General features: G+C 40.3%; 2 protein-coding genes across 4 annotated transcripts in view; both read right to left on the reverse strand.

Annotated features, from left to right (window-relative positions):
- Positions 1 to 5,510: 5,510 nt before the first annotated feature.
- On the reverse strand, positions 5,511 to 8,431 carry LOC311098203 (uncharacterized protein). Its single transcript, XM_084138290.1, has 9 exons — positions 7,932 to 8,431; positions 7,788 to 7,811; positions 7,139 to 7,348; positions 6,864 to 6,955; positions 6,658 to 6,762; positions 6,433 to 6,547; positions 6,272 to 6,353; positions 5,888 to 6,052; positions 5,511 to 5,803 (listed from the first exon to the last, which is right to left on the reverse strand). Exons 1-9 carry the CDS (start codon positions 8,155 to 8,157, stop codon positions 5,797 to 5,799), a joined length of 1,026 nt encoding a protein of 341 aa, XP_083994416.1. The 5' UTR covers positions 8,158 to 8,431; the 3' UTR covers positions 5,511 to 5,796.
- Positions 8,432 to 15,274: 6,843 nt separating this feature from the next.
- Positions 15,275 to 27,997, reverse strand: part of LOC311079441 (uncharacterized protein) — a 66,942-nt gene continuing 54,219 nt past the window's right edge. Inside the window, exons 2-4 of one of the 3 annotated variants that reach the window (XM_084108869.1) lie at positions 18,426 to 18,508; positions 17,870 to 17,928; positions 15,275 to 17,770 (exon numbers count right to left, since the gene is read on the reverse strand). In XM_084108869.1, the coding sequence (XP_083964995.1) occupies positions 16,123 to 17,670 (1,548 nt within the window). In that variant the 5' untranslated portion in view covers positions 17,671 to 17,770; positions 17,870 to 17,928; positions 18,426 to 18,508 and the 3' untranslated portion in view covers positions 15,275 to 16,122. Of the gene's footprint in view, positions 17,771 to 17,869; positions 17,929 to 18,425; positions 18,646 to 27,997 lie in introns of those variants that run through there. The other 2 variants (XM_084108870.1, XM_084108871.1) reach the window with 2 other exon arrangements.

Here is a 27,997-nt window from a genome sequence, read left to right on the forward strand (position 1 = left end):
AGTTCCCGGATGGCTTACTGCTTCAGGCCAGATTTTCGAGTGCTCGACCGATGGATACTCTTCTATCCCAGGAGGCCACGCGAGAGGATACGTCATAAAAAAGAAGAAGGATAGGTCATACTCGAACGTGACGGAAAGGATGACGGAGTATACAAATCAAATGATCGCATGTGTTGAACTACTGTACAGTAAACTGTTGAATTGTTGAAGGTGTAAAGACGCTATATATTTGTGATTTTGCTGTAAATCACATCTTATTATGTAGCTAACAGAGGAGCTCCAGTAAGGACACATACGTCTCCAAAGTGGATTTGCATACATTTTAAACCGTATACATCTTAAATACAATTACTAAATGTCTATTTAATATCTGGCAAGAAAATCTTCTATAAGAATTGCAGATTACTACGTCCAATAGATATTAAATAGACATCTGAGTGATGTATGTGTGCTATTATGTAGAACAAATCTACAAAGTAACTAAACATAAGTTATCTATTTTATTTGTCCATTGGTAGTTGATAAATTGAGGAACATTTATGTTGGATAAAAAGTTAAAACAACCTCAACATGTAAATGTAGTGTTGAGCTCATAAATCACAGAGGTAATGTGAATCTCGTCTGGATGTTACAGGGACAGATGAACAGATGTGTGTTTATCCGGTGGAGAGTGGCTTGTGAAGCTGAATGCTGCCATCAAAGGCTTTGTGACATTACAGAAATGAATAAATATTTAAATCTTAAGTTGTAGTTTATTTTAATTATTGTAATTTCAAACAGAGCTATTACAGCACTTTTCTGATTCTTGATTTCTGTGCATTTGCTGCAGATCTTTTGTGGTGGAGCAGGACCTGCAAGGGAAGATGATGGCGGCATTTGTGAAAAAAAAGCGTTTTTGTCTTCTAAATAATACTGAAATCAAATGACTTTGTGCTGCTAAAATGACTGCTTTTGTGTTATGTTTGTGCATTTTTGTAGGATCTGAAATGTCAGCAGACTGAGGTGAGCACTGAGGAGGAAGAGCACAGAGCTGAATCCTGGAAACGGTGCCATGGATGAGACCCTCCATCACTCCACCAGCCCTTACGAGACCCTCCATCACTCCACTTAGTCTGCTCCACCACTCCACCTGCCCTTACGAGACCCTCCACCACTCCACCTGCCCTTACGAGTCCCTCCACCACTCCACCTGCCCTTACGAGACCCTCCATCACTCCACCAGCCCTTACGAGTCCCTTCACCACTCCACCGGCCCTTACGAGACCCTCCATCACTCCACCTGCCCTTACGAGACCCTCCACCACTCCACCGGCCCTTACGAGACCCTCCATCACTCCACCTGCCCTTACGAGACCCTCCATCACTCCACCTGCCCTTACGAGACCCTCAACCGCTCCACCTGCCCTTACGAGACCATCCACCACTCCACCTGCCCTTACGAGTCCCTCCATCACTCCACCTGCCCTTACAAGACCCTCCACCACTCCACCTGCCCTTACGAGACCCTCCACCACTCCACCTGCCCTTACGAGACCCTCCACCACTCCACCTGCCCTTACGAGACCCTCCACCACTCCACCTGCCCTTACGAGTCCCTCCATCACTCCACCTGCCCTTACGAGTCCCTCCATCACTCCACCTGCCCTTACGAGTCCCTCCATCACTCCACCTGCTCTTACGAGTCCCTCCATCACTCCACCTGCCCTTACGAGACCCTCCATCACTCCACCTGCTCTTATTGCCTCAACACAACACACAACAACCTCAGGCACGAGGGAACGGCTCACCTCTGGCGGTCAGCTGAGTCATCAGAATAAAGCTGCAGAATGGGAACCGCTGTGTTGAGATGGCAGAAGGATGTGGGCTTCAGCGCCTGTAGTCTACATATATGATTGTAGTTTCAATGAAGCTTTGTTTCATGTGTTGACTTGTATATGCATTTGTTTATTGTGTGATGGTGACTTTGATTCATTCTTTTACTAATTTATTAATATTTCTCATTGTTGTCAGTAAATATAATACAATTATTTAATTAATGCTTTATTTATTGTTGGAATGAAAATGTAGATATGTTCACTATATACACATCTAGAGTGTATTCATACATAGCTATTTCAAATGACATACATTACATTATTGTGGGGTGGGATAGCAATGCAATTCATTCTGGGACTGGGTAATATTATTTTTATTATAATGATACTTAAATTTTTCGAGTATAAAATCAACAGTTTTCTCCAAAGGCAAATCTTCACACAGCTGCCCTTTGTGCAAACGTTACAAACGCTGAGGAAACGCGTTCTAGGTAGGGCTGTCGAGTTACTGATGTTATGAGGTATGTATGTATGTATAGCCTATATATATATGTATAGCCTATATATATATATATATATATATATATATATATATATATATATAATGGGTTTGCATACATAATATGAGATTTTATACACAGGAAAAAAGAACCTACAAGGTTGAATATCCTAATATATATTTTCTTAAATAATTAATTATAATACATTTAAAAATGAATTTATAGGCCTGAGGGATGAAACGAGAGTTAAATTCAACAAGAAAAAGAGGAAAACATATAAAGCAGTAAGCCACTTTTGCTTATGGATGAAAATGTTTGGATATAAGATAAAGAAATTAACAACATATTCAAGAGATGACAATTTTGGGATTTCGTAATAAAAATAAATATCGTTAAGGATAAAACGGTGGGTCACATTAGTAGGGTTAAATATAAGAACTTAAATCAACCCTAAATATATTCACAAAATAAATGGGCAGCAGTTTCTTCAAAAAGACCACAAAATGAGCAAGTTTAATCAATATCAAGATATTAACAGAGAGATGAATTAAACGTGTCGTTCAAATCTTTTAAGTTGTTGCGCTTGTGATAACGCGTCGTAGGTCACATGATAACGTCAACATGGCAGATCATTCATACTCAACGAGATCTGGCTATAAAGTACCTACTCTTTTAGCGCTCGTTAAGTAAGTACTTATTGAAATTAAGTACCTACTCATTGAGTATGCGGTTTGGAACGCAGCCCATAGGTGTGTTCGACATCGGCTGCGGCTGGATGCAACCGATCGGCGAGAGTAGCCGCGTGCAGGCGGGGAGGAGCTGCAAATGGAGACGTGAAGTCGGACACTTTCTGGTTCCCGAAGTGACTGCTCACGTGGTATTTGCATACTTTACCACAGCTGAAGTGAAATAAATGCAATATTTGACAAATAATACACAGATTTTTCAGATACATTTTTATTCAATACTTTATTTAGGCTACTGCTTCATACAGCGTCTGTTTGAACAAGAATAAAGTTCAACATAAGCTGTTATAAATGAAGTGGAGTCTACGTTTTTTAATCTGTTTTATTTGATAAACATGACACAATATAACATGACAACGACATGAAAAGAGTGTTTACTGTTATAATAAACTGATTTGAGTGCTTTAGAAGAACTAAAGGTGTTCGAATAAACACGAAACACACGTGATCGTTGTCATGCAGTGAATCCGGCCAATCGTGGAACAGCTGTTTCGTCATCCGCCCTCGTGCAGCCCAGTGCAGCCGCTCTTGAGAAGCTGCGCTGGCTGAGTTCTCCGGCTACTCTCGAATTGCTCTCGCGGTACTTTGATGGCATACGTCACAGTCACGTGGCGTCGGCGCTGCATCAAGTCGGACAAAATTTCTAACCGGCATGCACTGCTTCAAGTCAGCCGCCGATCGGTCTGCGCAGAGCTGCATGAAGTCGAACAAGCCTCATGTCTTCAGGCGGAGTCACTTCCGGCATCACCGGTGGCCATCTTACCACAGGGCTCTGTGAATTAAAGGGACACCAGGCAACTTTGAGTGTTTTTTCTCTACGGAGCTCCCCCTAGTGTCTGGTAGTAAATGCTTTCAAACACTCTGTCGTAAAAATGAACTGCTGTCACCCCACCCCCCTCGCCACGAGCAACCCAGCTGATCAGCTGTCAACCCGGCTGAGCAGAGGAACCGGCTATTTCAAAACCAGTTATGTCTACTGAGGCAAGTAAAGCAATATTTTCTTTCCAACTGATGGCGATTTTTTTTAAATTTATTTTATTGTTGTCATGCATACTATTATACCAGGAATGAACGATATGAACGAGGCGAACTAATGTTTTCGTGTATTTTTTTTTTTTTTTGAAGTGTGCATGTGCATATATATATATATATATATATATATATATATATATATATATATATATATATATATATCGGAGGCTAATATTTGTCTAAAGTTATATTAGCAAGGTCTATAAGTTCATCTAGTAGAATGATGGTTTACCTTTGCTTGTCTAAGAAAACATCAGAACGTTTTTTGTCTAGCTCGATCATGATATGTGCAAAATTTTTATTGCTTATTATCAGACGCGTTGACTTAGTGGCATAAAATAAAAGTCTAGGCCATCGTAATTCAACTCATATCTGTAAAGTAAGTGTAATATTGTCAACTGTTTTGTGATATTGCAGGAATCAACGTCAACCTCAGCCTCATCTGAGTACACTGCTCAGGCCATTGGTGGTAGGCCTAAAACTTCAAGGCTGGTCAGACAGAGAACCCCCAGGGGTTCTAGGGGGAGGGGTGCTAGACTGGATGCTGAAGAAGTGAGGAGACTGCAGGATCTCCAGGAAAGACGCATCAATGAAATGAAGGTTTGTCAAAATAATGTAAGAAGACCAGAGATGCCTTTTTTTTTCAAAGACATGTGTAATTATACATTTTTTTTGTGTGTGTTTTAGGATACACTTCATTCACTAGACACCTCACAGAAGGACCTATTCTTAGAGAGAGTGATAACCAGGTCCCCCGGGGTGATGTTCGACATTCTGTCATTTCTGGAGGTGCCCCTGCGTCCTGACCCTGACCCTGACCCTGCCAGACTCCACTGGTGTGTCTGTGGAAACTGCCGGGAGATGAACACAGACCGGGAGAGGAAATGCTGCCGGCAACATCCACAGCAATGCATAAGCAAGATGGCTTACATGGACTTTTATATTTTAGACGAGGGTGTGTTGCGGCTGGCCAGGGCAGCCTGGAATGACATATTTGCACTGGTTGATAATGCAGAACCGGGGATGGAACAGCGACAGTTCAGACATACAGCTTATAGGCAGTTTGTGTTGTGGCAGCATGGCCGCCTGGGTGTGGGCAACCGAGTAGTAATACCCAGCTGCTGTGTTTGTCGGATAAGGGACACTTTCCCTGACCCCAGAGGCCAGTACACCGGCTTCAGGGTGAGCCGCCTAGCATAAATATTTACAATATTTGCTGCATAGTACGATTTGTTATTATATTGTAAATAGTTTTTTGTTACCATACACATTGTAAAAGTTCTTCTTACCACTTTTCATCCCTGCTGTATGTATGCCTATATGTCTTTCACAGTATATTTATAAATAAAAAATATTTGGGACAAAGTTTCAGAATCAGCTATTTTTATTTACATGTCTATGTACACAACTTTGTGTGGATTGCCATATGAAAACTGTTTAATGGTCCTCTAATTCTCTGGGACCACTGTCCCCTCGTGTGACATGAATCGCCACTAGTTCTGATGTGGGAGGTGGCTGTTCTGGAGCAAGTACACCCAGACGCCTTGGGTCATCAGGTCTTAGCGTCTGTTTGCGGGGAAGGCCAGACCCACTTCGCAGTCTCCTGGCAAGAATGGCCCTCTGGATCTCTGGAATGTACGTGTACTGCTTCTTCTCCTTCATCGTGTAAACGCTCCAGCTTTTTGATTTTTTGTTGTACTTCCGTCAGTAACTACAGAGCAAGAACAATTTGTTTATGTCGTTAGTCAATCTAAACAATATAACAAAAACAAAAACATGTTACAAAAATACCTACATTTTATGTCCATCTCTGTTGCGTGCAGGGCGACGTTGATTATGTTTATTATAATCAATAGCTGCCAGCAATGTCCGAGTCTTGTATACAAACGGAGAGTAGGCCATGCGCTTTGCTGCGTACATCAAAATGTGATTTTGGAATGACTCCAAATCAGATGTGGTCCTGTGTAGGTGGGAGAGACAGATAATTACAACAACACTCGTGGTAATACATGTGATGTTTTGTCTTATATTTTTAAATAAGAAATGAAATCCTCATTACAGATTACATTGAAATATGGTAAAATATGCTGCATCTCAAACATGACAAACACTTGAGTGAGGAATACTGGAAATTCAAAAATAACTTGGGTGAATACAACCATGTCTTACAGTTATTTACCTGAAGTTTAGGAATTTATTCACCAGGGTCAGCCATCTTTTATCAAGGACAACAGCAGTAAGTGCCTTGTGAGCAGCTGAACCTATAGTCATAACACAGTCAGTAAAACATATGCATTCACATACAGTGTTGAATTCTGCACCAGTATTGATTGAAATTACCTTGTATGATCCAAGGCTTGTTCTGGCTGTCTTCATCCAGTGGCTCATGATCACAGCAACTGGTTGCCCAGGAGTGCTCATTGCAGACATGGTGAAGTACACCAACCCAGATCATCTGCATAAATGATAAAAGTTATACAGTGCATGGAGCCACAAACCTGCTCTGCTAGCATATCAACTAAACTGTCCTAATCAACACATTTTTTTTTTTTAAATCAACCATACCTTGAACTGCTCCTCTGTGTCTGCATGCTTACTGCAGTACCAAAAGTGGTTGACTATGTCCTTGATCCATGGCTGAATACCACTCTGACTTTTCACGGTCCCAGCCTGATAAAGGTACACAAGGTACACAATAGCTAGCTTCTTTCCACAACACCAAAACAACATATAGAAACTGGTCACATGTCTATAAATGTACTGATGCATACCCGTCGAAGCCTCTTGCTTAGGCTCTTGGCTGCATGCCAGATATCCAATGAGTGCTGAATACCCCACGCTTTGTATTTGCCACGCTCGGGATCTATAACAAAAAGAGAGACCATGTAAACAATGTAAACAAAAATGACAGTTACGTTTTTTATTTCTTTTTACTTTATACAAATTGTATGGTAAAAATGAAACCCTGTGGGAACAGTGATCAAACTTGAACTTGGGACGGTCTATAGGGCTTTATGACTTCACCATAACCAAAAGTTGTCCTTACTCAGTAAAGCGGTGATTTGTGGGTGGGCATCAGTGACCACTTCCTTTATAGAAAGCTCTTGAAGGAGCTCATCCATTGTGCGAACAAAGCACTCCTTCTCCATGATGACTGAGTTTTTATTTGTTTCGCGTTTATCAACGGAAACAATGTGGACCACATCTCGGGATTCTTGTTCAATTGTTGTGTATGTGCAGAACTGTGCACAATGACCTGAGGGAAAAGCACAAGTGCATATAACTTATGTACATTAGTACAGAGGCCGCCAGAATAACAGTCAATGAGGAAAGATGCTATGATCTATTCATCATGCTCAGGAGAGAGCAGCAGACATAATTTACACATCCCAATCTCTAACTACAGGAAAAATCTAATTCAGATTATGCAATTCACAAAGAGAGGTTGTTTGAGACAGTGGACATTTTGCCTTGACATATTTTGGATTGTTAACCTTGAAGGTTGCACCCTCTACAAGGCCAAATGTTATGCTAAAAGAACAGTTTGACAGTCTCGGAGCAGCCATGATGCTATTTCAGTCTAAAAGCATCATCAACATAAAACCAAAGATATTAGAAGATAATGATAAAGCAGTACAACAGTACATACATACAAATCTGATTCTCAATTTTGACAGTATGCATACAGAACTTACCAGGAGAATCCATTCTGCCATCACCTATTGGGAACAGACATTATAAGCATTAGAATCAGATTTCAGCTTCCAATCATACAGTCATAGCATATCATACAGACTTGTCAGTGTAAAAGTTGATCAAAGGTGAAAGACCCTCCTCACCCAGGAGAACAACATGGTCCTTCTGCCGTAAACGGTCTAGGACTTCTGCTCTAGTTTTATCCCAAAACTCCTGCACCGGCTCTATGCAGTAAGCATCCTGGATTCTGAAGAATGTGGATTCGGTAACCATCCCCATCGACATAAACTGGAAGAGTAGGGCTACTTTTCTGTAGTTGTTCCCGGACAGAAGAATATTGGCAGACAGCATAAAGTCTCCGCCCTGCATGCCGAACTTCAAGGTTGGCTGCGAATTCCATTTCCATACGGAGTGTCCGAAGGGGCATAACTAATGTAAAGAAATGGCAATGTTATGTGAGAAACAATACAAACATACATACAAAGGTAACAAACAATAGCAGCACTGTATATAAAAGCCAATTCAAGACAACATAATTGACTTTTTGACAATCTTCACACCTTACCCATTCTAAAACTACTCCTGTCCCCCGTGTTCTCATGGCAACTTGAAAAGGTTGTGCACCAGAGCATGCTACGCCTAGCACTCTGTCTACAAAGGTGCACTGTTGCACTGGTAGTCTCAAGTGCATGGCGAGATCAAGCAGATTGTCGTTGTATGTTATGCTGGCTTTTTTACCGACTAGATCATCCTCAGAGAGTACTCTGTGAGGATGTGTGGTGGCCTCTGATTCGGGAGCGGGAGGGTCGGGCATGTCAATGTCTAATACAGCCTCATCCACACTGATTTCAGTCAGGTCATTTGCCTTGTCTCCGACCATTCTGAAGAGTTGAATATGCATATTGATCATCTTTAGACAAAATACTTTACATAAAGAATTACATGAGAAAATATTCTAAAGATAATGTTGTAGTACAGTTTAGAAAGAAATACGCTGCGCTTTACGACCGACAAATGTAGCTGAACTTTCACCCAAAATTCATAAATAAAATGCAAACATACCGTAAATGAAGAGAAGGGACAAAATCCTCATCCGAACTGTCTCCTTCCTCCAAACCCAAGAGACTTGGGTTAGCCCCAAAATCATCAAACTCAATGCTGTTCAGACAACACATACAGATATTTCAGATAAAGGAAAGAGGTCAATGGAAGTAAATGAAAGACTAATGGACAGCACTTACATGGTCTTCCTAAAATCATTAGCCCCCTCTTCATCTGATGACTCGTGGTGCTGTTCTTCGATGCTCATAGAGTGCATGCTGCGCACAGAAAAATAGATAATCCAAAACATAAGCCAACAGCCACAAAAAAATCAGATCAAGAAACTGAACAATGGTCTGAGCTGCTTCTTCACCGGCTCTGCCATTACACACGTTTACAAAAACCGCTAGCCGGGTTTCGTTAGCCTGCCTCTGTGCTGGGGATGTTTGCCGTAAACTGATCCTGCTTCTCGCGATGTCTGAGACTGTGCGAGACTTTGCGAGACTGAAGGACGCGGGTCGTGTACACCGAACTTGCAAGCGGGATATTCTTCCTAAGAGGCAGTTGGGGGGGGCGAGAGAGTCTTCATTCACCCTGTAATGAGTCATTTAACCATATACCGACTTACGAAGATGATTATTAAACACGAAATTGTTGCATAGTGTCCCTTTAAGGTGAGTGATCAGCACGCACACAAATCCTCTTATCTCGCTGACATCTTGACGGATTTACAAACGGTTTGGTTTCTTACAAACGTCATTAACGTGGCTATAATTCTTTCATATGGAAGTCCATTTGTATAATTATTCATATGTATGTGGTGTCATAACTGCATCTCTGATGTTTATAACAAACCAAACCGTTTGAAAATCGGTAGAAAATTTAGCAAGTTATGGTTATTTTAAAGTACATGCACCATGTTACGAGTGAGCGAGCACCCTGTGGTAAGATGGCCGCCGTGTGCGGACGTCGACCTCCATTGGCCAGCAGCGCGGACGAGACATCTAGCCTTTATATGATATCTATGCGTAAAACTGCTTGGGGCGTATATCTACCGGCTCCAGGTCTGCAGCCTCCCCCTACTCGAAAAATGAAAACTACCTGGAAGTGCGAAAAACGGCAATACATCGAAAATCCGCTAGGGGCAGGTCCCAAAAGGGAGCAAATGTCCATAGACCCCCAAAATGTCTGTTTTCACAGCATAAATTCATGTTTTTACAGGTTGGTCCCATGGACTTTTATTTTTTTTTGGATAGGTTCCGAGTGCCTGACAACTGTGAGGGGGGGTGATTTTTTTTCTAACTCGTTAGATCGTATTTAGATTTCTAAAAAATGCTCTTTTGGCTTCTAGGTTACGTTGGTTACGTTGGATTTATGTAACATTATTTATTTCAATTAAATTAAGTTAATTACATAAGGTTAATCCAGTGGTTCTCAACCTCTCCTGCAGGGACCCCCTGACAGGCCATGTTTCTGTTTTAACCCTGAAATGGCACACCTGATTCAAATAATTAAAAGCTTAATGAGTAGTTGACTAATTGATTAAGTGACTAATTCCTACTCTTCCTATACTCATTAATTGAATCAGGTGTGCCATTTCAGGGTTAAAACAGAAACATGGCCTGTCAGGGGGTCCCTGCAGGAGAGGTTGAGAACCACTGGGTTAATCCAATGCTGTTTAGTTGAATAAGGTTAACAGTCTTAATTTTGTCCAAAACAATTAAGTTAATTAAGTTCAATTATCCTAAAATTAATATTTTTACATTCAACCAAAACAAATAATCCAGCAGCTCCAGTGTTAAATGAACTCTCCTGGGAGTTTATATGGCTCCAGACTCAAGAGTGTTAAAGTGTTAAAATGAGTGTTAAATTAACATTCAAGAGTGTTAAAGGTAATGAGATAATTAAGTGATTCATTGAGTGATGATTGATCATTATTGAAGACACCTGATGTTAACAAGCAGAACCACTGAAGGAGACTAATTTTTTAAGACACCGTTATGGTGATCAGTGTTTGCTTTAGTTGGGCTCTTAAACTCCCAGGAGAGTTCATTTAACAGAGTTCATTTTGTTTTGGACAAAATTAAGACTGTTAACCTTATTCAACTAAACAGCATTGGATTAATCTTATGTAGCCTAATTAACTTAACCCTTTCATGCATGAATTATGATAACCTCAGTCAGGATTTTTTTCCTATGTGTTTTTATTGCTCTTAGGGCATGAAAAACAAGAATTGATTTTTATTTTATTTTTTTACAAAATTTTCAAATAGATCTTCAGATGTCCACTTGAGTGGACAGCATGCGGTTGGTTTAAACTGAAGATATACTGTATTAAATATAAGACAATAATCAAACAGATAAAGTATGTGAATTTAACAAACTAATTAATGCAATTATATCAAATAATGTGAAAACTATAAAATATATACAAAAAATATAAATGCAAAATATTGCAATGGCTTCATACAACTTCATACAAGTTGCACTTCGCGTATCTATGATATCAGAACATGAGGACGTGACTCCATCAGATTTTTCTACAGCCTGTCAAGGTACAACTGTGGAAACCACTCAGATGCTCCCTCCAGTGTACCAGAGTATGAAGATTTACACTTATTAGCTGATAATTCTGATTATGTTCAAGATGGACATGCACATTTCTATCATAGCCCTCCTCTGAGAAAACCTAGCGATACGTTTTTTCAATCTCATCTGAAATGATCAGTGTTGGGGGTAAAGCATTACAAGTAACATGCATAACACATTCAGATTACTTTTTTGATGTTACAAGTAAAGTAATGTGTTACAAGCAACATGCATTACCTAATGAGATTACTTTTTGATCTAACAAGTAATTAACTACAAGTAATGTGCATTACCTAATCAGATTACTTTTTGATGTAACGAGTAAAGAAATGCATTACAAGTAACATGCATTACGTAATCAGATTACTTTTTGATGTTATGAGAAAGGAAATGCATTACAAGTAACATGCATTATGTAATCAGATTACTTTTTGATGTTATGAGTAAAGAAACGCATTAAAAGTAACATGCATTACGTAATCAGATTACTTTTTGATGTTATTAGTAAAAAAACGCATTACAATAACATGCATTATAAAATCAGATTACTTTTTGATCTAACAAGTAAAGTAATGCATTACAAGTATCATACATTATGTAATCACATGACTTTTTTCGATGTCAATGAAAATTATATTCTAATAATACAAATACATTTATTTACAGTAGAAAAAGTCAATGCATATTAAGTTTTTAAGTTTTAAATTTCAAAAACAATATTCACATTATAATTATGAATTGTAGCAATATAGCAGTTGATGCATGGTGTCCACTACAGTGGACATGTGATTAATCAGAGTTTTCTCTCAATCTAAAATCAAAACTTGGAAGATTTTACTGTGATATGACTCATTAGATATTGCTTGATGCAGCAATATTTTTTTTACCTACAAGAGTCTCCTAGGATAGAAGGAATCGGTGGATATTCTGGAGCAACTTGGCATGTCTGACTGACCCTTGGCCATCTTGGTTTGGAGGGAGAAAAAATCTAAACACAAAGGCTTGCCACTTGGTTGCAATTTATAGGATGATGCACCAGGGTCCAATGAAGAGGTTGATGTGCAACTTTGCCATTAAAACCCGTGCAAATTCAAGAAAATGCTTTTTTAATAGCTGTCCACTGTAGTGACCACTCTGCGTGAAAGGGTTAAAACATGAATGAGGAGGAGAGCAGAGAACTAGATATAAATATGAACAGAGATGGGCACAAATACATCACAAACTATTGTTATACATTACAAATACCTGCTCATCAAAATACAAAATAATGGAGTGAGAGATGTATTTAATTGTTAAAATGTATTTAAAATAGAAGTCATTTGAAAATACAAAAATGCATTAATAATTTACAAGCAATACCTTTTAAGTGAAATTGTCATTACAGTAGGATACAACACATTTAGTTATAGTGGAGTTAGATACTTTCCTCTCCTTGAACAACTTATAAAACAACATATTATATAACCCTACAATAAAAAAGGATCAATTTAAGCATTAGCCAAACTTGAGTATTTTCACTTTCAATTTAATTATTTATTATTCATATTTTTTTTGTTCACTTAAAAAACTGATTGCATTTATGCAAATACTCACCAAGACCGGCATTTAGACATAATTCATTACAAGTTGTTCACTCAAAGGCAACAAAAAAGTGATTAATACATGGAAATGCTATAAACCCTCTCTACAATATTGACATTCAGTGAGTGATATCTGACAGTATATTTTACTGCATACTTTATAGGTGTGCACTGAACCCCAAAGCATACTATATTCCACAAACTATATTCTTTTATATATTCTATATTCCCCCCAAGTTGGATCCAACCATGGGTGGATTAATATTCATATGATTAATCCACCTAAAAATTCAAAAATATGTGTTACATGATTTACTTGCATCTAGCAAAAAACTGTGATAGGACATATATGGCGATCCTGTTAACACTGGTGGAAAAAAAGTTCTCGAATTATTTGAGAATAAAATATCTGATTAAGTCTTTGTATTTCAAATACAAAATACAGCCTCTCAAAGTACTTCATTACAAATGACATCTGATTTCTGCAGCAAAATATAAATGACAAAACACCCAAAAGTTTTTAAATATATATTAAAAAAACGTTTAAATAGAATTTTAGAATAACAGAAAAGTCATTAAAAAATGTAATAATTTTTCCACATGACATTTTTAAACAATATTGCAGTTTCTGTGTCTGCTGGACTCTTGTTGGATGCTTATCTGTTATTCGGGTCAAGTCATATGTAGTAATAATAATAATAATAATAATAATAATCATCATACCAAATTTTGTTTTGTAAAAGAAAGAAAGAAAAACCTGTAAGCATTATCATACAGTATGGTTTTCTAAAACAATGTTATGATCTGGCTAATCTGACTTCTATTCTAGCAGTACATGGCATTTCGTTTACATCTTCTCCGTCCAATACCATCACTCTAGTTTGATTCATCTCTCTCACAGGTCTGCGTTCTATGAAGGTCAGCCCAGAGTCTCTCTCGATATCATCATTTCTCCTACTATGTAATTCCAAGTTTGATCTTAGATTCTCCTGATTGAGATTCCCATTTGGAACCACATAGCATTTTGGCTCTTCTACTGTCCCATCATTATTCTCCTTAATTATCACCTTAAAGAAGTGACTTGGTACTGCTTTCTCTTGAATCATCTGAGGATTCATATCTCTTATGTAAAGTGGTCCAGAGTACACATGGACATTGCGGATATTATTCATACCTGTGATCATACGTCGACAGTGCTTCTCCAGTTTGGACCACGGGCCCCCGTTTAAGCTCCTATGCTGTGGTACTATGTTGCTGTTCAGATAAGTGTCATGATAGGCTTCATGACACCACCTGTGATTGGCAGCCGCTGCAAGGTGACCTCTGTGGTAGGGAGCTCCAAATCTTCCTTGCGTACAATTGTTAGCTAAAGTTTCTCTGTTCAATATCTCATACACCCATGCAGCATTATTTCTTTGGTTGTTGAATGACAAGGTGAAATTTTTTCTTATTCTTATATCATCTATATCATTTTCTGAAGGAAGTCCATCTATTAATTTATAGGGAGAAATGACTGGTGCAGTGTTCTGTGCTACTAGTGCAGTGTTCTGTTCTTCTGGTGTATTGTTAAACATTTGTGAGAATGGGATAAACTTTGACAATCCCTATATGACCGCTTTCGCTAGCTACGCTAGCGGTGGTCATAATTATTGTTGTGCAGAAAAAAATATATGTCGCCGAGTCGTGAATGGGAAAACAGGTTTCTTTTATAATTTTATGGGTTTTTTTCTTGTTATATTGTTTATAATAAATTGTTTGAGGAATAGTAAGAAGGTTGATATCTAACTTTAAAACATGAATGAGGAGGAGGGTCGTGAATGACACCCCAGGTTGATAAAGTGTTAAAAGTACATTCTTCGACCCAGTTTCAACCTGCTACAAAACAATTGCAATACTGTATAAACAGAGCAATTCCAATAGGGTCCTCAATACGCTCTGACCTAATCAGTGCAAACATAGAGCAGAGAACTAGATATAAATATGAACAGAGATGTGCACAAATACATCACAAACTATTGTTATACATTACAAATACCTGCTCAGCAAAATACAAAATAATGGGGGGAGAGATGTATTTAATTGTTAAAATGTATTTAAAATAGAAGTCATTTGAAAATAAAAAAATGCATTAATAATTTACAAGCAATACTTTTTAAGTGAAATTGTCATTACAGTAGGATACAACACATTTAGTTATAGTGGAGTCAGATACTTTCCTCTCCTTGAACAACTTCTAAAACAACATATTATCTAACCCTACAATAAAAAAGGATCAATTCAGTTTAATTATTTATTATTCATATTTCTTTTGTTCACTTAAAATACAACTGATTGCATAATGCAAATACTCACGAAGACCGGCATTTAGACATGTTTCATTACAAGTTGTTCACTCAAAGGCAACAAAAAAGTGATTAATACATGGAAATGCTATAAACCCTCTGTACAATATTGACATTCAGTGAGCAATATCTGACAGTATATTTTACTGCATACTCTATAGGTGTGCACTGAACCCCAAAGCAAACTATATTCCCCAAACAATATTTTTTTTTATATATATATATTTTTTTTCTCCAAGTTGGATCCAACCATGGGTGGATTAATAATCATATGATTGATCCACATATACATTCAAAAATATGTGTTACATGATTTACTTGCATCTAGCAAAAAACTGTGATAGGACATATATGGCGATCCTGTTAACACTGGTGGAAAAAAAGTTCTTTGAATTATTTGAGAATAAAATATCTGATTAAGTCTTTGTATTTCAAATACAAAATACAGCCTCTCAAAGTACTTCATTACAAATGACATCTGATTTCTGCAGCAAAATACAAATGACAAAACACCCAAAAGTTTTTAAATACATATTCAAAAACGTTTAAATAGAATTTTAGAATAACAGAAAAGTCATTAAAAAAAATAAATATTTTTTCCACATGAGATTTTTAAACAATATTGCAGGTTCTGTTTCTGCTGGACTCTTGTTGGATGCTTATCTGTTATTCGGGTCAAGTCATATGTAGTAATAATAATAATAATAATAATAATATATTTTCTTTTGTAAAAGAAGAAAGAAAAACCTGTTAGCATTATCATACGGTTTTCTAAAACAATGTTATGATCTGGCTAATCTGACTTCTATTCTAGCAGTATGTTGCGCTCCGTTTACATCTCCCATCAATACCATCACTCTAGTTTGATTCATCTCTCTCTCAGGTCTGCGTTCTATGAAGGTCAGCCCAGAGAATCTCTCGATATCATCAAAGCTGCTTTTATGTATTTCCAAGTTTGATCTTGGATTCTCCTGATTGAGACCATTATTGGGATCACTAGGGAGATTCCCATTTGGAACCACATAGCATTCCGGCTCTACTGTCCCATCATTATTCTCCTTAATTATCACCTTAAAGAAGTGACTTGGTACTGCTTTCCCTTGAAACATCTGAGGATTCATATCTCTTATGTAAAGTGGTCCAGAGTACACATGGACATTGCGGATATCACCTGTGATCATATTTCGACAGTGATTTTCCAGAATGAACCACGTTCTGCTGTTTAAGGTCTCATGCTGTGGTACTATGTTGATGTCCAGATTAGCATCATCACGGGCTTCCTGACACAACCTGTGATTGGCAGCCGCTGCAAGGTGACCTCTGTAATAGGGAGCTCCAAATCGTCCTGGTACCACACCATTGATAACTAAAGTATCTCTGTTCAATATCTCATACACCCATTCAGCATTATATCTTTGGTTGTTAAATGACAAGGCGTAATCTTTTCTTAACCATAAATCAGCTTCTGAAGGAAGTCCATCTATTAATTTATAGGTAGAATTGAATGGTGGAGTGTCCTGTGCTACTAGTTCATTGTTAAACATGCGTAAGAGTGGGATGCGTATGCAGATGGTTTCACGTATATTTCTTGGTTCTTCATTTTGTAATGCTACACCAGGCCCGTCCCCGCTATAGAGAAGATCAAAATAATTCCCAGTGGCCTGACTCCTGCCTGAAAATTGTGTCCCAGCCTGGTCCTGAGTCTGACTGAGTCTACATGGTTGTATGCGATGGATATTTGTTGTGTGTTTTCCTCCAGAACACTGTTTAACTCGACCAGCAGCTCCCACTGTCTCCAGTTCAGCATTGCTTTGAGATGATCTGTCTTCTGGGATTACTTTAATGCGTTGTGCTTTTCCACAAGCTTGACTCATATCAACAGTTGACTGACGATCATCTTCCCTTCTTCCATTCTCTCTTTCAGCTTCCATTCGGTCAGGCGTATTGTTCACACTCAACTCTCCACAACTCTGGACTAAATGTCCACCCACGGTCATATCAAACAGTCCTTTTCTTTGTCTTTCTATCATCTGCATCATTATCACAAGAGTCCAGTGTCGTCTCCTGGGTGACTCTTTTTCCATTCTTTGTGTTTTTCCCCAGGCTCGTTTGATATCATCAGCTGGCCAGCAATCATCATGCTCCTTTTTAATGACATATTTATTTTCAGCCTCCTTTTCAGCATCACGTAATTCCTTGATCTCATTAAAATATGATAACAAATCATTAACTATGTAATCTAAACTGACATCAGGTGGGTCTCTTCCCCCTTTCTTAAGAGTGGTTTTACCATTTCCAGAAGATTTAGGAGGTTGACTTTGAAAACTCATCTTGATGCAGCAGAGGAACAAAGTTAAGAAACAAGTCACCCTCGACTCAATCTGGTTTTATTACTTCTTAGAGACTTAATCTAAGTATCTTCTCTTCTTCCTGCATGGATAAATGAATGTTAAAAAAATATATATATATATTCTCATAAATTCTCCTTAATTTAGGACTCATTCGACAGAAAAAGAAAAATGTACTCACATCAACAGGTTTGTTGTGATCTGAGATAAACAGGAACTTCTGCAGGTCTGATTTTACCTCTACAACAAACAAACAAACACACACACACACACACACACACACACACACACACACACACACACACACACACACACACACACACACACACACACAAACAGGTTTTATAATGTTCTCTTCAAACAGAACAACTTCGAGACTTTTTATTAAGACCAATAAAACCATTTCTTATTTATTTCTTATTTCTTATGTAGTTTCACCTTCACACAAATGTTTACATCCACATTGTATTGCACTCCATTTATTTATTTTTATTATTAAATAGTTTTTTTTTTTTTATTATTATTATTATTATTTATATATATTACTACATCTGATTTTGGAAACCAAAACATTTTACCAACCATTACATTTTAACTGCTTGTTTGTAGCATATCATATTATTCACATCTTCATATTCCATCTGAAAATGTTAAGTCATGGATTTAATTTATAAAAAGTGGATTAGGACAATAAAAAGTAGTTTTGTTATATAACAGAAGTGAATTAAAGTCCTTACCTTGTCTGTTCTAGTAGAAGTCCATAGAAAATCTTGCAAGCTTCAGTCTAGAGTACTGGCTCCGGTAAATGTCCCAGAGAAATCTGTGGAATTGACATATATTGGCATAGAGAAATATCAATAGATTCACCATCACAAAGAGGTTTATTCATGCCTGTCCTGTCCTCCAGTAAATGACGGACACTGAACATAATGTGTTAGTCATTGCCAAGTTTCCATTTGAATGAGCCCTTCCCTCCACAGTTGTTTATGCTGACCGAGTGGTCATTTAAATTCTTGACTGATTAATTTCGCTGTTGTGGGAATATGCAGGTCTTTGTTGCATAGATTATTAGATTAACCCTCTGGTGTCCTTCATTTCAGAGTCACACTCAGGACCTTCGGGACCAAATGGTCCGGGAGGGTGGGAATAATATTTATAAAAAAAATCATCTTTTTTTTTTAATTTACTTGTTTTTTATAATATTTTTTCTTTTCTTTTTTGGTGTTTTGAGATAATTTTATGATTTATAATTAATATTTATGCAATAATTATGACCCATTTTTTCCCATTGAATATAATAGAATTTTTTTATATATTTTTATATATTATATATATTAGGGCTGGGCGATTTAAATCGCGATATTGTTATGCGCATCTCATCAGTAAAGCCGGTTCCTTGATTAGTAGTAAATCGCCATCACCTGCTTTCAGATGGAGCGGCATTTACTACAAAGAGCCGTAGTTAACTGACAAGCTGAGCCAAATCACATCAATATCGCGGACGTATCGCCAGCGATATTTAATGCGATATGGCTCAGCTTGTCAGTTAACTACGGCTCTTTGTATACAGCAAAACCTCCAGTGTTAAATTAACACTCCTGGGAGTGTATGAGTCCACACTCAAGAGTGTTTAAGTTAATGAGATAATTAAGTGATTAATTTAGTGATGATTGAGCATTATTAAAAACACCTGATGTTAACAAGTAGAATCGCTGAAGGAGAAAATCGCAAATTGTAAGTTACCATTATTGTGATGGGTAGTTGCTTTAGTTGGGCTCTAAACTAATCTAAACAATCCGCGACCGAGGATTGTGGTGAAACCAGAGGCCCCGAAGAAGTCCTAGCTCGCCTAGGAAAGCGCAGGTGTGTGAGTCCCGTTGCGGCCGGCCTCCCACCCAAGCGCCTCGCTGTCTCAGCCCCAAGCTTCGCGGCTGTCCCAGCGTTTTCTGCAAAGCGCAAGCCTGTACAAGTGCCCGCTTGCCTGCACTCAAAAGCCGTTTTTACGGCTACCCAGATATGTCTCGAAAAGAGTGTGATTTCTGGTGTCCCGGCCACGGCCGATGGTGCTATAAGTGTAGTGTCGATGCCCACTCCTCTGTGCCCATCCATACACATAAGCACAGCCCTGCACTCAGGGCTCGCGCAAATAAAATCGACTCGGGTCGATTGCGCCCCCCACATAGTAAAAGTGCCCACTACTCAGTGCCCACAAACACTATGTCTATCAGATCACAGGCTCTCTGTAAAAACGAGACCTGTGAGCGCGCGCGCTGCTTACACAAGCAGCGCGCCCCAAGCAGTAAATGTGCCCGCTCCCAGCCCACATCTACTCGCACACATGAGTCCCACGGGGCTCGCGCAGCCCTCCCTCACTCAGTCAAACACTGTTGTAAGGTCGAGGGCGAGCGCTCCGCCCGCTGTATTAAGCCCCCCGCCTCAAATGCTGCAGGCATAACGCCTATGTTTGTGAGCCCCGTAGCACCTCTGTCGCATGGCGAACAGAGCGCGCTCTGTATCCGGCCCTTAGCCAACCATGCAGATGCATGGGCAGCGCTTCCAGGGGTTTCGGACTGGGTCTTAGGCATTATAAAGAGAGGCTTCTCGCTACAGTTTTGTCGACGCCCTCCGCGCTTCACAGCGCGCGTCGAAACTTCGGTTCCGCTGAATGTAGCACACCTACTTCGCGCCGAAATATCAAAACTGATAAGCAAAGGGGCGATAGAGCTTGTTCCCCGAGTTCAAAGCAAACAGGGGATATACAGCAGATACTTTCTAGTCCCCAAAAAGGACGGCGGTATCAGACCCATTCTGGATCTCAGACGACTGAACAGAGTATTAGTGAAACGCCGTTTCAAAATGCTCACAACCAGCAAAATTCTCGCGCATGTTCGCCGAGAAGACTGGTTCATGTCGATAGATCTGAAGGATGCGTATTTTCAAATACAGATAGCGTCACATCACAGGCGATTCTTGAGATTCGCCTTCGAGGGTCAGACATACCAGTATACAGTCCTGCCTTTCGGCTTGTCCCTGGCACCTCGTACATTTACGAAATGCATGGACGCAGCGCTCGCTCCTCTCAGACTCAGAGGCATGCGAGTGCTGAACTATTTGGACGACTGGTTGATCCTAGCCCAATCACGATCTCAGCTCATAGAGCACAGAGCCATTTTACTCGATCACCTCGAGAATCTTGGTATCACGGTCAATTGGGCGAAGAGTTCACTGAACCCCAGCCAAACGATTCCGTTTCTGGGTATAGTTCTGGACTCACAGTCTATGACAGCGCGGCTGTCGCCACAGCGCGTGCTGAACATTCAGCGCGCGGCGATGTCTTTCCGCCGCGGCGCTTTCACCCCGCTCAGAAAATTTCAAAGGATGCTGGGTCTCATGGCCTCAGCATCGTCAGTTCTCCGGCTGGGCTTGCTCCGCATGCGCCCGCTGCAGTTCTGGTTGAAAGCGCGGGTTCCGCGCAGAGCGTGGGTGTCCGGTCATTTACGCCTCAAGGTCGATCAGGACTGTGTCACAGCCCTGGTGCCTTGGATGGCGAACGACTGGTACCAATCAGGTGTAAGCCTGGGGACTTCCTCGAGGGTGAGGATGGTGTCTACGGACGCATCCACCTCGGGATGGGGAGCGCTGCTCGAGGGCAGACCGTCCTTCGGCCTATGGTCGGAACGGGAAAAGCTCCAACACATAAACTGCCAAGAAATGCTGGCAGTGCACAACGCGCTGACGCGTTTTTGTCCCCACATCAAGGACCAACACGTCATAGTCCGTTCGGACAACATGGCAGTGGTGTCCTACATAAATCGCCAGGGCGGTCTGAATTCCATACCCCTGTACAGGCTGGCGAAACGCCTCCTGCTATGGGCTCAGCACAACCTGCGCTCGCTAAGAGCAGTACATGTGCCCGGGCTGCTAAATGTGGGCCCGGACAGACTGTCCAGGAACAACGTTCCTACGGGCGAATGGTCTCTACACCCACAAACAGTCCGGCTGTTGTGGGAGAGATTCGGCAAAGCGGAGGTGGACCTATTCGCGTCCCGCGAAAACGCTCACTGCCCCGCATTCTTTTCAAAGACCGACAGCGCGCTGTCCCAAAAGTGGCCGCGCTGCCCGCTATACACTTTTCCCCCCGTCTCCCTCCTGCCTCAGGTGTTGGAACGGGTCAGGAAAACGAAATGCCCAGTGCTGCTTGTAGCACCGTTCTGGAAGAACCAGGCATGGTTTCCAGTTCTGATGCAGTTAGCAGACATCGCTCCATGGCCAGTGCCGTTGAGGAGAGATCTCCTCTCGCAGGCCAGGGGCTCGATCTGGCACCCACACCCGGAACTATGGTCCCTTCATGTGTGGGCGCTCAACGGATACCCGTTGGTCTCGCAGAGGGAGTCATGAATACCATCACGGAGGCTAGAGCGCCGTCGACCAGGCGACTCTATGCTTCAAAGTGGTCGGTTTTCTCCGGCTGGTGTACAGCTCGGAGCCTTTCACCCCTCGAATGTGAGGTAACGGAGGTTCTCTCCTTCCTACAAGAGCTGCTGGATAAGGGCAGATCCCCTTCCATGCTCAAAGTGTATGTGGCGGCTATTTCAGCGTTCTCCGGTTCAACGCTGGGTCAGTCACTAGGAAGGAATGATTTAGTCATCCGCTTCCTCAGGGGAGCTAGGAGACTGAATCCACCCAGACCTCCGTCAGTCCCTATGTGGGACCTTTCTACGGTCCTGGCGGCCATGAAAGGTGTCCCTTTCGAGCCTATCCAGTCAATCAGCCTCAAACATTTGTCTTTCAAAACAGTGTTTTTGATGGCTCTCGCTTCAGTGAAGCGCATAGGCGATCTGCACGCGCTCTCCGTGAGCCCGACGTGCTTGGAGTTTGGTCCTAATGACTCTAAAGTCATACTCAAACCTAAGCACGGCTATGTGCCGAAATCCCTCAACACGCCTTTTCGGGCTCAGGTCATTTCCCTGGCTGCCCTGCCGGCGTCGAGTGAGGAAGGGGACTCGAGTTTTCTTTGCCCTGTTAGGGCTTTAAGAACTTATATGTCCCGCTCTGCTGCCTTTAGACAGACAGAGCAGCTCTTTGTCTCGTTCAGCGGACGTTCTAAAGGAACGGCTGTTTCGAAACAAAGTCTATCCAGATGGATAGTTGACGCCATAGCGCTGGCTTATACTGCCAAGGGCATTCAATGCCCGTTGGGAGTCAGAGCGCACTCTACGAGAGGCGTTGCCTCCTCGTGGGCTTGGTCCAGCGGGATTTCCTTACAGGATATATGTACGGCGGCAGGCTGGGCCTCTCCGTCTACATTTATCAGGTTTTATAACCTAGAGGTTCCCGCCTTACAGGCTAAGCTTTTGTCGGTGTAATCTAATTGCAGGCGCAATGCGCTACCGACTATACTGGGCAGAACTGTGTAAGACCCACGTTTTCCCACATTAGTGCAGGCTCCCTACCCTGGCTATGTGATGTCATATTCGCGTCTGTGGACATGTCTATATAAGGACGGAGGAAACCCCTCCTGTCTTTAGACTCTCCCTGTGAGGTCATGTTAAGCCTGCGGACGCTACAATATAGGGAATTAAGGCTCCCCCCCCTTATTCCCTGACTCTGTGTGAGTCTATCTGGTGATTATGCACTGTATGCCTGAAATAGCTTCCGGTGATCAGTGTTCTTATCCCAGCACGCACGGCGTTTTGCAAGGGGTTCCCGTAGCGTTTTCAACGCAGTACGAGAGAACTCTCGTAAGAGAACGTACTCGGTTACTAACGTAACCTCGGTTCTCTCTAGAAGAGGGAACGAGTACTGCGTTCCCTTGCCGTGCGTTTGGTTCACGAAGCGCCCTCATTGGTCTGATATTGCATCAGCCTGCGCTCGATAGGCTTATGCAGTTGCCGCAGAGCAGCCAATGAGCAGACAAGCCGTCTTGCTTCAGCTGTCTGCTGCTGCCGCAACGCGTTTTACATATATGAAAAATTAAAGGATCATTTTTGCTTCAGTGTTTCGTGAAAAGAGACTTTTCCCGTAGCGTTTTCAACGCAGTACTCGTTCCCTCTTCTAGAGAGAACCGAGGTTACGTTAGTAACCGAGTACGTTTTAGGTTGTGGTATTATCTAACCAAAATACTACGTCAAGCCAACGTCTCCTGACAACGTCATATTTCCATCAAACACTGACATTTAGTCATGAGGTATGGTGACCAAACCCCAACGTCATCTTTACGTCGTAATGGCAACATCCAGACAACATCAAATTATAACATCATTAGACGTTGATATTTTGTTGGTTTTAGGTTGTGGTATTAACTAACCAAAATACTACGTCAACCCAACGTCTCCTGACAACGTCATATTGACGTAAAAAACACTGAAATTTAGTTGTGAGGTTTGGTTTAGAGGTCTTCTTGGATCCTAAAATCTGTACCCGACCCAAATCACTTCTTACCCGAACCTGACGTGCATAAATAATTTTATTTAAAGAAAAACCCAACCCGAGTCAAACCCGAGTCCGACCCAACCCGACAGCATTTCTTTCCTAACCTGACTGGACCAAAACATAAATGGCACTGACATGTGCACAGCAAAGTCTGTCAAGAAGAATCCCGGTGTCCTGCTGACTTATTTGGCTGCTGCTCCATTATTCATTTATTTACTTGAAGCCCTACATGAACACGCAGTGTAATGAAGCGAGTGCCTTTGCCTGATGGATCTCATAGTTACAATGGATTTCTGTGTTCAAGGTTACAAACATCTGTTCCTTTTCTACACACATTTCTCAAAATTGCACTTGACATGAACGCACAAGTACGTGCGAAGTGCTGAAATGTCAATCATTCATCACTGGAACTTCAGTACATCCTATAACTTAATTGTATCTTATACCTGACCTTAAGATGATCGTTGGAACGGTAGGCAAAAAAGTGGAGCAACGTCTAAATGCGCAAGCAACCTTACGTAGAGTCCATTGCATGTAGAAGTGTGAATTCAGAGAGAAATTAATAACGCTGTAATAGAATTGTTTTAAATAGCTAATAAAGTTTTGTTAAATGCCTGACAGTTTAAAAGGATTCGGGTCTTCTCAGGTCCATATTCAAAAAAGCATATTTAGATGCCAGAGACCCGAGGCCACTAATACCGAACCCGACCTGTGTCCAAGGCACCTGTTTAAGTTTTAGACCCGAACTCGAGTTTTCGGATCAAAGTGCACCCGTGAAGACCTCTAGCATGGTAACCAAAACCCAACGTCTCCTTAACGTTGTAATGGTAATGTCCACACAAGGTCAAATTCGAACATCATTAGGTGAAAATCACAAATTGTTAGCCACTGATGGGTGTTTGCTTTAGTTGGGCTCTTGACCCTTACTGTATATTATTAACTTTAGGCTTTGTTTGTCTGCTGTTATTGATTTATAACAGTCAAATGAAATATAATATAATATAATATAATATAAAAAAATAATGGCTCCCATCATGCACTGCGGTATGAATAAATTATGATCTGAATTGTCTATGTAATTTACTTTTCCTAATTGAATATTCTGCTCCTCACCATTGTTGAGATGCATAGACTGAATCTTGACATCTGTGTGTGCCTTAAAGAATGACTTTTTTTAAACAACTTTTAAGAAATCCTTTATATTATATCAAAAATGCTGGGCATTTATGCAGATTCACAGTTATGCTGTAACCAACAACATAAATCGAAGTCAGAAAGAAGGATTTTAATGAGTTCAGTGATCAAGTTAAACACTGAGTGAGTAACTTAAACACTCTTGAGTGCACTCATATACACTCCCAGGAGTGTTAATTTAACACTGGAGTTTTACTGCTGTGTACAAAGAGCCGTAGTTAACTGACAAGCTGAGCCATATCGCATTAATTATCGCTGGCGATACGTCCGCGATATTAATGCGATATGGCTCAGCTTGTCAGTTAACTACGGCTCTTTGTAGAAAATTCTGCTCCATCTGAAAGCAGGTGATGGCGATTTACTACTAATCAAGGAACCGGCTTTACTGACGAGATGCAATGTCATGCGATATATCGCCCAGCCCTAATTCAAAGGCAGTGGCGCACAAAGTGGGTATGCGCTAAATGCGGCGCATAGGGGCGCAGCACCAGGGGGGCGCCAAAGTGATGGTATTTTTTTTTTTTTTTTAAATCTATACGTAGTTGCTGTTGTGCGTTTCTAAATAATTTCTGCATTTCCTCAATGTTATATAACTTTTTAGAGGACTAACAGGCTAGAGTAGGATTTCATAAGATTCCATCATAGAATTTTGACAGAGAGGGGGGATAATATCGCGCCGTGAGCACTGAGCGAGCAGGTACGAGTCGAAAAAGAGGGATAAAGCAAAAAAGCTGTCAGGGGCCCGTTCTTCGTACGTTGCTTATTACATCCGAGATCAAATGACACATCCAAGATGATATCATAGTGCGAATCATGATCTGGCTAACTCGGTTCTTCGAACACACTTGCTGGATATGATTAGTATCGCTGGATTGAGTTATCTGAGATAATTGCACGTTCATGCGCTGGTTAAAAGGGGATATGAATCGATAGTAGAAACATTGATCAGCAACGCTGCTATTGGCTGCTCAGCGTGGGCAAAGAGCGCGCTCAGTTTTTCTCCTCAGCAGAGCAAGAACTAATAGTCGAAGTTTATTCGGAATTTTAATGTTTAATCAAAACGCCAGGGAACACCTCAAAGTCTGCAAAAGCCAGGATAGAGGGCTGGCAAAAAATGACAATTTAAATCCGTTAGAAGTGGCCATGTTAGATGTTTTTATCACTTATTAGACTATATTATTGTATTTTAATAATTGCATAATTACTTTGTGCATTGTAATGTCAGTCACTACACTAGAACATGGGAACAAATAAAAGTGAAGTACAAAAATATTCTACATAATGGTAATTTTTAGTTATATTATAGTCTCTTTTATAAAATGCACTGTTAAATAAATGGTGTTGTTTATAAAAGCAACCAAGAAAAAGGCTGAAAAAAAGAAGATCTTAGTAGCCTACACTGTAAAATAATTTTTGCTGCATTAAATTAAGGCCGTATAGTCATTTCAACTGTTAAATCTTGAGTAATGATGAATTGCTTTGACTTGTGAAAGTGAAAACTGATAAACTTATGTTAATGTAAAAATATTTTGCCATGAGTTATTGATCACATTTTTCCAGAGTGTAGTTCATTGTAATGACAATGGGTCTCATTCATGAAACACGAGCAGAACGAATTTTTGTGTAAATCGTGTGTAAAGTGGTTCTGGCGTAAATTTTCGGATTCATTAAAATGTTCGTATTTCCCAAATGTTAGTTGGTACGAAAGAAATCTACACCTGCTCCCAGCCACGCGTAAATAGTACGTTTAACATCCGAACGTTTTGCTCATTAATAAACTGCATTTTAATTCAACGTAATCGGGTACATATTTACACAGCATTTTGAAAAAGTATTATATATAGTAATTACATACGGTTTTTCTTTTTACTTGTATTACGAGAGCCAGTAATAGCATCTGCAAACGGAACACAAGTCCACAAGTTTTTTTTTTTTTTTATATTCAAGCTGTTTTTTTTTTGTTTTGTTTTTTACAAGTCCGCAAGTTACAAGTGTTGCAGTCAAGCTTCATGTCGAACCATTTTCTTTTCACTTCTTGGACTGTTCGATTAAAAGATGAAACTCCATTAACTGCATCTGTAATATGCTGCCAAGCATTTTTACCTAAAGCATGTAGCCTATTACCTAAAAAAATCCTTTTTTTTTAGGACCTGATACGCCACTATGTACGCTTGAAAATAAAATGTGGCGTTTTGAATGAACTTCTGATAATAAAACTTCAATTTCTGCATCTGAGAAATTTCTCTTCTTCATTCGCTTTTTTTTTTTTTTTTCTTCCAAAATTATACATGTAATAATACAATAGCATTCGCTTTTGAGAAGACATGTTGAAATCCTTCGTTTCGTGTCATAATATGATGCCCATATATAGCTGTCAGTCGGTTTTAATTGGCGGGATTTATGGTAATTGAGAATGAGCGTGCACGCGCGTCCCATTTACGAGTGATTGGAATTCATTAACCCACACACACATTTCACTATCAAATCTGACGTTTACGAAGTATTTGTGAATCAGGAGAAGAATTTTCGGGAATGTCTCTTTACGCGCAAATCACTCACATATTTACTCGTATATTTACGAATGTTTCATGAATGAGACCCATTGTGTTTTGTGCACTTTTACATAATACACCAACACTTGTATCTGTTCCCAAGAAAGTGGTGGCTGAAATATGTGCAGTAA

Source organism: Abramis brama (genome assembly GCF_963993115.1).
Source record: "Abramis brama genome assembly, chromosome: 1".
Classification (NCBI taxonomy): Eukaryota; Metazoa; Chordata; class Actinopteri; order Cypriniformes; family Leuciscidae; genus Abramis; species Abramis brama.